Here is a 12,126-nt window from a genome sequence, read left to right on the forward strand (position 1 = left end):
GTGATCCCAATTCGTCAGGGAACTCCCCCGACGACACGTCGGAGTTCCCAGGACGAAAGGGAACACCAGATTATGAGCTGCACGCATGTAAATATTGTATCATGAGCTTCTCACGTGTAAATGGAAACAGTGCCTTGCTTCACTCTTACCCCTTTTCCACCAAAAAAGAACTGGTTCGGAACTGGTGCTGGTTCAAAGTTAGTTCGGAGTTGGTTCAACTTGCGAACCTTCTCAGAACCGGTTTGTTTTCCCACTGACTAGAGCGCCCAGCGAACGACGTCGTTACGTCACTGTGTACGTCGCCATACAGAAATGCTAGCAAGTACATTATTTTGGGATTATCTCTAACTTGTGTACCATGAAGGCTTTAAAAACAATTGAAATAAGTAAGTCTTTTAATCTTTTCCTTTGATATGTAATCATTTCTGATTAGTTATGTACCTCTGTCTTGTGTCTTTTTTTCTTTCCATTTATTTGTTCTATATTTTGACTGTTTTCTTCTTTGCTTACATAATGTTTTCAATAAAAAAATAAAATTAAAAAAAAGCTAGAAACGCTTGCGCCAACTTCAAGCAAAATAATTACAATGGTGGACTACATCGTGTTTCTGCAAATGTTTCTCCTGGCTTTGCGGTCATAAAATATGTTTAGGACACATCTAAACCCGCCTCCAGCCCCGCCGTAAGCATGACACGGTGGTAAAAGAACGGTTCTCTGGTTCTAGTCCAGCAAAGAGTTGGTGCCGCTTTGGAACCAGTTTTCCTGGCCCAGAACCGGTTCTTTGGCTGTCGAAACACAAAGAACTGGTTCGCGAGTAGGCACCGGCTCCGAACCGGCTCTCAAAATGCTTTGGTGGAAAAGGGGTATCTGAAAGACGCAGCACAACAGACTATATACTTATTAAATCGCTCCGTTTGGATAAGCCCAATAAGACACATCATAATTTTGATTTTAGTTAGATTTATAGATGCTTTATGAAATCGAAGGCGATAGACATTGTGATCTTTGCGACTTCAGTGATCTTTTATGTTATTACGAGAAAGGTAAAAATATATTATTCTACTGTAGGTAATTAATTGGAAACACTGTGGTCTTTATAAACTTGCATAAAAATAATTCTTAAAAAAATGTATTTTTCTTTTTCACAGAAAAAATAATATTGGAGACTAAAACAACATGAGGGCGATGAATTAAAAAATGTTGGTGAGCTATTCCTTTAAGAGCAACACAGCAAATTCAGCTGACATCATTATGTATGTTGATGTCAACTTTCAATTATCCTGATAATGGATGATTCTTAAAGAACTTGTAACACTGAGAGAGAGAGAGAGAGAGAGAGAGAGAGAGAGAGAGAGAGAGAGAGAGAGAGAGAGAGAGAGAGAGAGAGAGAGAGACTACAGGTATAAGCGGAATTAAACGGTTTGTACAAGAAAAGGAAGGATGTCCAATCAGAAAAAATGAGAGAGGGAGTATATGTTTGTTTGTGTCTGAGTGAAAGAGAGACTGTTTAAAGGACAGAAAGAGAGAGAGGAATGATCCTTGAGGCTGAAATTTACTAGCTGGACTCTTAAATGAGCTGATGGTGTGTGTGTGTCTGATTTTGAGACTTATTAAGCTATGCTAGCTTAGAGAAAGTTAGAGTATGATACAAACACCAACATGGTTGTCCAGCACCACTGTTTTTGAATATATATTAAAAGTAGGCTATCATTCAATACATTTAGCAGTGAAAAATCAGCTGTAGGTTAGACATCAGAATATACAAACATGTAAATTCTCCCATTCTTGCATTCCTGAATTGTTAAACCTTTTTTGGGGGAAATACAAAATCATGCATTTTGTGGAGTTACACTGGACTGAAGCTTTCAAAAATAAAAAAGAGTACAAGTCTTTTGGGATAGCTTTCAGAGGGGAAGTGAATGTCAGATCTTAAAAAAAGAAGGGGAAAATAACAGGTTGATCCCCTAGTGAATTTAAAAAAAAAAGTATTTGAAATACATTGATTTTATGCTAAGTATGCTACAATTACATATTAATGTACTTAATATAAATACCCTGCAATTGTACTTTTGATATACTAAATTGGTATACTTGGATACTTTAATTAAGAACATTATACTAAATTATAACATTTCATTTAATGCACTTTAGTTATCCAGAAACAGAGGTCACACTAAAGCTATGCTGAAGTATACTGTATATGTTTGTGCTAAAATGAAACTATTGCAGGTATACTGTGTGTGTGTGTGTGTGTGTGTGTGTGTGTGTGTGTGTGTGTGTGTGTGTGTGTGTGTGTGTGTGTGTGTGTGTGTGTGTGTGTGTGTGTGTGTGTGTGTGTGTGTGTGTGTGTGTGTGTGGCCAGGCCGAGTCATTACACGTATACATGAGATAATCATGTTGCGCCAATCTGAACAAGTAGGTCAATATTAATACTACATAGAACAGGAAAAAGAGATCAAGTTGGATTTTGCAGGTGTACTGTATAGAATAGAATAGAACAGTAGAATAGACATTTATGTTGATAATACTAAAAGTATAATAAACTGGTTTATTATGGTGAGCTGGACTAGAATACACAATTAACAGTATAAAATTTTAGTTTTCTAATAAAATTGATTGTTGCTTATTGGGAAATTAAGAATAGTTTAACTTTACCTGCTCTTACAGTATGTTTGGGATTGTGTGTGTTTGTTAGTTTGAGTTTCCTAGGTCCTGTGCTCAAGCTTTGGTCCAACCTAGCCTGGTTACTGAGAAGTTCTGTGATGCACCGTTAAACTTTATCTTTTACAATCTCCAAAATGTGTCTCAGATAGCAAAATTGTGGACATAATTGTATAGTGTGAAACTGGCTTTTATTGAAAAATAACCTAAAATAAAAACCTAATTATCCTTGTACCAAAGTATGTATTATCCTTTGAAATAAAAGGATCAGTATTATAATAATTATATAATATTGATATTATATTAATTATTGAATAATTTAATTCACTGTGATTTAATTAAACACAAAAAATACTAATTAAATGTAATAAATTGTTTGTTAAATTGTTTATTACATACTGTTGTTTCCATTTTTATATTTTGCCACTTATTAATTTTTAGAGTTTAGAAGTTATTTAATATTTGCTATATTTAGATATTTAAATATATTATAATTATTATATTCCATGATTATTTATGTATTGTATTCACTGTTTTTCTGTTCAAATTCAATGGAAATGTAATTTTGTTGCTACTGACCGTTATGCAAGGCAAAATAAGTTTGAAACATCAAATACAACAAGATGAAATGAAATTGGAAGACTGTTTGTTGGTTTATAAAGGTAAACATCATGTTACATGACTACACATTATAGAGAGCTACGTCTTGCTTTAAGAATGAATGATGCAACCAAATATGTTCACACTAACTGTACTTACAAACAAACTACTATTTATTGTACGCTACAATACAATAAACGCTAGCTGCCAAGGTGCAAAAGTTAAGGGTGTGTGTGTGTGTGCGTGCGTGCGTTTGTGTGTGTGTGTGTGTGTGTGTGTGTGTGTTTGCTGGTTAAATTTTCATGTCTTTTCCAGGCTAGTGATTTATAATTCTGTCAGGTCCTGAACCTCTTCCAGAAGGAACATCTGTTTGGAACCCTTTAGATCCTCTTGCTGTGTGTGTGTGTGTGTGTGTGTGTGTGTGTGTGTGTGTGTGTGTGTGTGTGTGTGTGTGTGTGTGTGTGTGTGTGTGTGTGTGTGTGTGTGTGTGTGTGTGTGTGTGTGTGTGTGTGTGTGTTCAATAGGTAGTCCAAATTTAGCTGTTAAAATGGTAGCTTGTGCTGGCATTCTCAAGTGTGTGTTGGACAAGTAGGATAGATGCTTTTGGTTTTTCACTCACTTGCTCTCTTTTCCTCTTTTTTCTTGCTCTCTTTCTTTGCCCTGGCTGTTAGCGCTAGGTAAAATGATTCATACGACCTATGGCTGTGTGTGTGTAGGCGTTGTCGCTTTCTGGTGTCTATTTTACAAAGTCTATGTGTGTGTTTGTTATTGATTGCTGAAAGCGCAGCATAAATCATATCTTGATCAGTCTGTTTGTGGTACAGCAGAACTCGTTCAGTGGTCAGATTGATGTTGTACATATGGGAAAAGCCTGTGTTCTTATGTGTGTAGAGCAAAGGCGAACATTCACCACAATCCCACCAAAATACTTTATAATACTTGACATCTTTTTAATATCACGGGTCCCATTCGTTTTCCCGTGAGGGTTAAATTGAATTCAGCGGCTGCGAGTGTGTACATGAGAGTTTGTGTTACACCAGTCCGGCATAAAGCATGCCAGTGTGACAGAAGCTGCTAAACTTGTCTCATTATCCCATAAATATTCCCCGCCTTGCTCACGGTCACTTAGCATCCCATCCATCAATCAAAGCCTTCTGCCATTGCTGTGCGGCTACCACATCCACTGCAACCTTCTGAGGGAGCCGCACTTAGACCCTGATACAGAGTCCATTACACGCTCCAACCAGATCCTGGCTGATTATAAAACACTTTCAGCTTACAGGAGACAGCCAGTTCTAATGGATCACAGTCTTCTCTTTTACCTTCAATTTAATAAACATATATATATATATATATATATATATATATATATATATATATATATATAGCAGATCTCATTTCATGTGTTATGTGGAAAATGAATTGATGTCGGTGCTAAAGTTCTGCTAAAACTTGTGGATGCTTTGTTGGCTATAAAGTTTGTGCTGCTTCTGCTGTCTTTTGTTGTTTTGCTGGTTCATGTACTATGTGTTTATTAGAGATTGACTGTTATTATTTTTTATAATTGAAATGAACAACTGATTTTTTTAATTACTTTGTAATGTGTGAAAGAGTAGAAATAAAACAATCAAAGGTAAAAACAATGTCCATTATAAATATTTGTATTATTATTTTATTTATATACAGTATATAATAATAGTATTGTTTACATTATTGTATGTTTACAACTTTTCATTTATGCATATTACAATTTACAATAACTATTGTCTATTTTAAAATATTTTTAAAATATAATTTATTCTTGTGATAAAAAATCTTAAGCACCATTACTCCAGTCTTCGGTGTCACATGATCCTTCAGAAATCATGATATGCTGATTTGCTGCTCAAGAAACATTTCTTATTATTAGCAATGTTGATCATATTTCCATGTTTCCACAAATTTTACTTTTTTGTAATATTTGATGAATATTTAGAACCTTAAAAAAACGTATTTATTTGAAATACTTTAAATGCCTTTACTGTCAATTTTGATTAATTTAAGTGTTCTTGCTGAGTAAAAGTGTAAAGTATTAAAAATTTCACTGACACCAAACCTTTGAGTGGTAGTGTATATTTATTAGTAGTAGTTGTAGTAGTGTTTTATTTTTTTAATCCCATTACATTTATGTAGCGTTGTACACTATTGTTTCCAGTGTTAAATTCACAGTGTTTAATGGCATTCATTGTTTGGTACTATTACTTTACTTACTTTAAATGGGATAATCCAACATAATGGTGCGTTCACACCTGACGCGAATAGAGTGTCTAGCGCGAGTGATTTCAATGTTAAGTCAATGCAAAGACGCGTTATGCGCGTAAAAAAATCCTGCGGCGCGAAAGAGTCTTGAGCGCGGCGCGGTAGACGCGAATTTGCCCCATTCACGCGAAATGCACGGTACGCGCGAATTGAGCATTTGGCGCGGCACGTGCGAATGATTTATTTAGTGCTTTTTGTGCATTCACGCGTTTGACGCGAATTCGCGTCTGCCGCCCGAGTTGAAAAATCTGAACTTCTGCGTTAAATTCGCGCCGCGTTAACCAATCAGGAGGCAGCTTGCTGCTGTCACGTGGTGAAGTAAATGTTTTATCACATGAAAAACTTGATTTTAATATATGAGACATTAATTTTGTATGGTATTTATTCCATATCTAATCTAGATTATATGAAACATTATTATTATTCTAATGTAAAGAGAACCAACATAGCCTAGTGCAAGAACATAGTTCGTGTGTGGACAGTGTTGTGTGAGGGAAAAAAATCACAGGACAGTTTAATCACTTTTGTAGTAGCCTAGGCTGGCTCCATTGATCATCAAAACAGAAATAAATTAAATTAGGTGGGTGAGGGTGATCCTTGCGGGGATCAACAGGTCAACAGGTCCCATGCGGGACAACAGGTCATCAAACTAGGCGCGGGACAGGCGGAAGTACCGCTGAAAGCGGCCGTCATCCAGGTTCTGGTTGCTGTTCTGCTCTCCAGAGCAAATACAGAGCGGTGACTCTCTCGATGAATGCTCGATCAACATTAGCCGTCTTGTAAAAAGATGGCCGCCAACAGATTTCGCTCTTGACGCGCGAATGGATTCAAAGTGTACACGCGTATAACTAGACGCGGCAGGCGCGAATTTGACGCTCAATTCGTGTCTGGTGTGAACGCGCAGTAAAAGGACTGATTACGTATTAGTAGCTGTAAAAAAATATCAATCAAGTTGATTATCAGTATATGTAATTTTATGTGATTTTATTGTAGAAGTGAAGGATGCCTTGTTTCAGGGCCGTCATTGAGGAGGGGCAACTGGGAATGTTGTCCCGAACCCTGTGATGAGGGGTGCCCCTAAAAGGGCCTCTATCTCATTGCACCTGGGTGAGTAGGGGAACCACCCATAAAAACTTTGCCCTGGGTCGGGTGTATTTTAGCGACGGCCCTGCCTGGCATTACTGGGAGTGTGTGTTTTAAACTAGGCCACATATTCCCTCTCCTCTCCTCTTGCAACGCAACCTACTAAACCAGTCAAGCATAGAGACCCAATAAAACTTCTCCTCTCTTCCTTTTTCTCTTGTCTTTCCCCCCTGACTCCTCTCATCTTTTCTCTACTCTCAGCAGACCCTGGTTAATTGTATTGATCCTAATCTCCACAGACACTGTCCGCGAATGACCTTACTCTAGTGGATTACATCAGAATTACAGCTCCACTCCACATGAAGTGGACGCATCCGCTGGGCTTACCTCATATGAAAGACCGCTGATCAGCCTGCAGTAATTGAATGTGCCCCAGGGGTGCCATGAACCACCCCATAAAGGGGCTGACGCAGGAAATCAGCAGACCTTAGTGAAGTTTATAGGGTTGCTAGGCGACATTTTGCCTTTATCAAACAAAGTCAGCAAACCAAATGATCAGCATCACCTCAACGTCTGCTGGGCTGTTTATAACACATATTTGACAAATAAAATCATGCACTAATGTTACTAAAATGGACAAATGTGGGTTGGTTTGTATTTAAATGGTTTTCTCTCTCCTCTAATGTTGTTATGAGAAAAGGAGTTAGTATAATGGAGGAGCAAAGGTTTAAGACCTGAACATCAATATAGACAATACTGCAACCTACAGGAAACACTGGGATATTACAACTAAGGTCATCACATTCACATTTGTCACTATAGCTGAAATTAGCTTAAATGTTATAGTAGCAAAGGCTGCTGTTTACTAATGAAAATTTTAAGTATTTACTTATGATGGATGACTGAAAAGTTTCTCTCTTTGTTCCTCTCTGTAGATCAGTATATTTATGACTCATCTCTCCAACTATGGGAATGACCGCTTGGGATTATATACATTCAACAATTTGGCTAACTTCCTGAAATGCTGGACCAACCTGAGGCTGCACACACTTCCTCCCCTGCAGCTCGCACACAAGTACTTCACACTCTTCCCGGAGCAGGGGCACCCGCTATGGCAGGTCAGTCATAAAAAGACACAAACTGTTTTTTACTATATTAAAATATTTGAATTTACTTTTACTTTTAGTTACGATTAACACTTCATGAATTTGCCTAGTTTAATGAGAACTGGTTATAAATGATATTTGAATGTTAGATCAGAATATTAGAAGGATTTCTAAAGGATCATGTGAAACTGAAGACTGCAGAAAATTCAGCTTTGCCATCAATTAATTTTTTTTAAAATAAATTTAGAATAAATTGCATTTTCAATTGTAGGAATATTTCAAAATATTACTGTTTGTACTACATGTTTGTGTTTTTTGTTTTTGTTTAAATAAATGCAGCCTGGTTGAGCATAAGAGACTTATTTCAAAAACATTTAAAAATTTTATTTTATTTGTACATTTTTATTATTATTTTTAATTTTTTAGACCAGTTAACAATTTTTTTAGACTTCTTAAATACAGTATCTTTTACCTTACATAAAATGTCCTCAAGAAGTTACCACAGGGAAAAGCAGTCCTTTGCAAACTGACAAAACTGGTAAAAGCCTACTCTCTGCGGCCTGTTGGCTATGTAACTATCGCTGTACATCAAGCACTCCAAGTTTCAAGTCCACACTGACCAATGACAAGCCACCAGAAAACGAACAGTTGCACTTTACAACTTCTCACAGGGACAACGCTTGGATTTATGGGGGTTTTGCACAATTTTAGTATCTTTTTCTCAAGCACTTTTTCTGTGGTTGTTCAAATTTTGTTTTATATTTAAAAGATGCTGCATATAGGTGTGCAAAGCCTTGACTAGAACTACAAAAAAGATTTCAAGTGAATTTCATATGGTCCTTTTCTCGACATAAATTGCTTATTAAATTGCTGCAGTAACAATTACAGTACAGACATACTGTAGGTTTTTAGAATATCTATTAATATCATCATATGATAACTGAAGATGATCTCAAAGATGATCCATATTCTGTACAGGCATCGAGCTACAGACAATGACCTGTCCTCTTTCTCCGTGCTTCTGTTAACAGATAATATATTGATTTGATTGGACTTTATGCCAGATCCCATTTATGATGTTGTTTTTTTTTAGAACCCATGTGATGATAGACGCCATAAGGACATCTGGTCTAAAGAGAAGACCTGCGACAGGCTGCCCAAGTTCATGGTGGTCGGACCTCAGAAAACAGGTAATTCTGTACTTCTGTTACGAGAGCGTGTTTCTTCCGTCTTTTCTTTTGCAGGGCTTCAAAGCCGTGTGTGTGCACGTATCTCCTCGCTTCGCTGTTCCCCTTGATCCTGCTTCATATCTCACCTTGTACTGCTAGAAACGATGAAAGTGCAACCACGGGCGTTGAGCTCTAGAGGAGAACAACATAGATACATCCCCAGAGGGCTGAGGGTAGAACAAGGGAAAGACAGAGCGCTGTTTTGGGGCTGTAAGATTTTGATTGGTGTCAAGACACTGTCTTGTTAAACACTTCTCCTCTCTGCACTCATCTTCTTTCCTGCTGTATCACAAACTCGCAACACACTCTCAGAAAAAAAATCCATAAGGTAAATGGGGTATTGATCCCATGTCTCTTAGTTTCTTGGTCTGTGGGCTGAATCTCCTGGCCCGAAATGTTTCTCTTCAGCGCTATCAGCTGCACATATAATTTCATCATTAGCAGGGGAAGGGCATGTTGATTTACTTCCCCTCTTTTTTCTGTTCTCTTCTGCCCTCCTTTCTCCCTTCATCTCTTTCTCTCTCACCAGGTACGACAGCGCTCTACCTCTTCCTGATCATGCATCCCTTCATCTCCAGCAACTTCCCCAGTGTGAAAACATTCGAGGAAGTTCAGTTTTTCAACACTAACAACTATCACAAAGGCATCGACTGGTGGGTGTGAAACATGTACTTGTGCTCCAGACACTTCTGTGCATGGGTTTCACTTTATTAAATGTGTTTTTGGCTGAGTATGCAATGGTTATGATGTTACAAAATGGTGAAGACGTAGCTCATAAATATTATTGAGATAATACACAAATAATTTAACATGATTTAATTTTACATTTAATAATTTAACATTTTGATAAATATACATAATCTAGCAATTGTGAGTTAGAAAGTCTGAATTGCGAGATATAAACTTGCAATTGCGATAACTAAAGTCAGAGTTGCTAGATGTAAACTCGCATTTGCGAGTTTATAGCTCACAATTATGACTTTATGGCGGAACCAAGCTGCTCCTAACATGCAGAAAATAAAACAGAAAATTACATCATAAAATGGACCCTCTTTAGGGAAAGTCTTTTAGAATATCTCTTAAGATGATTTGACCTATTTATTACAGGGCAAAGCAAAGTTTAAAAAATGTTTAATTTACTTCAAAAAAATATTGAAAAACCTTTTGGAAATGATATATAAGATGATATGCGGGGGGTGGGGGGGGCAACTTATTAATTCGTGGCCATAGTAATAACCAATTAGTACAACATATCTAGAACAAATTAATAAGTTGTGGGAACAAATTCTTAATTAGTGGCTCCGTACATATCTATTCAATGTGTTAGGGATATATCTTCTTACTAGATTTATAGATATTAATAACTAAAAGACTTTTCCATTTTCTTTATCTAGGAAACTCTTATTTGTCATTGGCCCTGATATATTCTCGCCTCAAGCTATTTCAAAAAGTGGAGGGGAGAAAATCTGATATGGCCAAATGTCCCACCGTAAATGAAGCCTGTGTTTATGTGTCCATTTGTCTTTGTATGAGTATTCTCTAACTCAATACTCCTCTCTTCTTAAAGGTACATGGAGTTCTTTCCCATACCCTCTAATGTCAGCACAGATTTCCTGTTTGAGAAAAGTGCAAATTACTTTCCTTCTGAGGAGACGCCCAAACGAGCCGCTGCTCTCCTGCCTAAAGCCAAGATCCTTACTCTGCTGATCAACCCTTCAGATAGGGCATACAGCTGGTACCAGGTGCGACACTGACCAATAACACAGCAAAGACTAGTAGAATTGCCCAATCAGAGTCGTCTGGGTGGATTAAAGAGCCTGCTTGTGCAGTAAAAGAAAATCAATGCCATTGATCATGTTTACATGCACAAGAATTTGATTATGTACACTACCGTACAAAAGTTTTAGCTTTGTGTTTTTAAAGAAAAGAAACGTGAAATCAAACGTGATTGTAAAGACATTTATAATGGTAGAGAAGATTTTATTTTAAATACATGTTGTTCTTTCTATTCATCATAGAATCCCAAAACATTTATCACAGTTTCCACAAACATATTAAGCAACTGTTTTCAACATTGATGAAAATAATAATAAATGTTTTCTTGAGCATCACATCAGCATATTAGAAGGATTGATCATATGACACTGAAGACTGGAGTAATGATGCTTAAAAAATTCAGCTTTGCCATCATTTGAAAATATATTAATAGAAAATAGTAATTTTAAATTGTAATGATATTTCACAATATTACTATTTTTACTGTTTTGATCAGATAATTGCTGCCTTGGTGGGCATAAGAGACTTTCAAAAACATTTAAAAATCTTACCGACCCTAATATTATCAATAGTAGACAGACTTTTGGGGAATATCCAGAGTAATGGAGCAGTCATTTATGTCTGCGCACGTCAACGCTGCTTTGGGAACGCCCCCAGTGTGAATGTGTCTGAAGCATCTATCTCAACTAGTCCAATGGAAAGAATGATCGTCACGGGCGGGTGACATCATGACCAGGAAGAGATAAAAGCACATCCGGTACAACTGCCATTAGCTTCCTAAATTGCCGAAGCAGGTCGATCACAGGGATGCAGGAAGTATGGCAGGGCGACTCATCGTCTCGTTCCCTTTCTCAGGGAACTATGGTTATAGTCTTAACCTGAGACGTTCCCTTTCGAGGGAACTCATGGTGCGTCAACGACGCTTTGGGAACGAGAATATCCAAATTGCCAGACTTTCAAATGCCTGAGTGTTAGCCTGTTGTCATACTACACTAAGCACTAAGCACCTGAGACCCAGGGGCAGTGTCCAGGTTATAAAACCTGACGAATGTGAGCGGTGAGGACCAGCCTGCTGCATCACAAACGTCTTGGAGAGAAACTCCAGATAACAAAGCTTTAGAAGCCGCCACCAAAGGGCATGGCTGGTCAGAGGACTCATAAGCAAGAGAAATAGCCTCGACTATCTACTTGCTCACCGTCTGCTTAGAGGCAGGAAGACCTTTCTTGGGTGATCCAAAGCAGACCAATAATTGGTCAGATTTTCTCAACAGAGAAGTGCGATGAACATAAGTGTCCAGTGCTCCCACTGGGCACAAGAGGTTCAGATTTTCCTGGTCCAATGAAGTAAACGGGGTAGGACAGAAAGCCTTCAG

At 37.6% G+C, this 12,126-nt stretch overlaps 1 protein-coding gene across 2 annotated transcripts in view; it reads left to right on the forward strand.

Annotated features, from left to right (window-relative positions):
* Nucleotides 1-12,126, forward strand: part of ndst3 (N-deacetylase/N-sulfotransferase (heparan glucosaminyl) 3) — a 108,728-nt gene that overhangs the window by 67,956 nt on the left and 28,646 nt on the right. For both annotated transcript variants that reach the window (XM_077204571.1, XM_077204572.1), the window contains exons 7-10: nucleotides 7,578-7,760; nucleotides 8,842-8,938; nucleotides 9,507-9,630; nucleotides 10,545-10,719. In XM_077204571.1, coding sequence (XP_077060686.1) covers nucleotides 7,578-7,760; nucleotides 8,842-8,938; nucleotides 9,507-9,630; nucleotides 10,545-10,719 — 579 coding nt within the window. The remainder of the gene's footprint in view (nucleotides 1-7,577; nucleotides 7,761-8,841; nucleotides 8,939-9,506; nucleotides 9,631-10,544; nucleotides 10,720-12,126) is intronic.

Source organism: Siphateles boraxobius, unplaced genomic scaffold, assembly GCF_051911475.1.
Source record: "Siphateles boraxobius isolate OS27281-9 unplaced genomic scaffold, OSU_SipBor_1 119, whole genome shotgun sequence".
Lineage (NCBI taxonomy): Eukaryota > Metazoa > Chordata > Actinopteri > Cypriniformes > Leuciscidae > Siphateles > Siphateles boraxobius.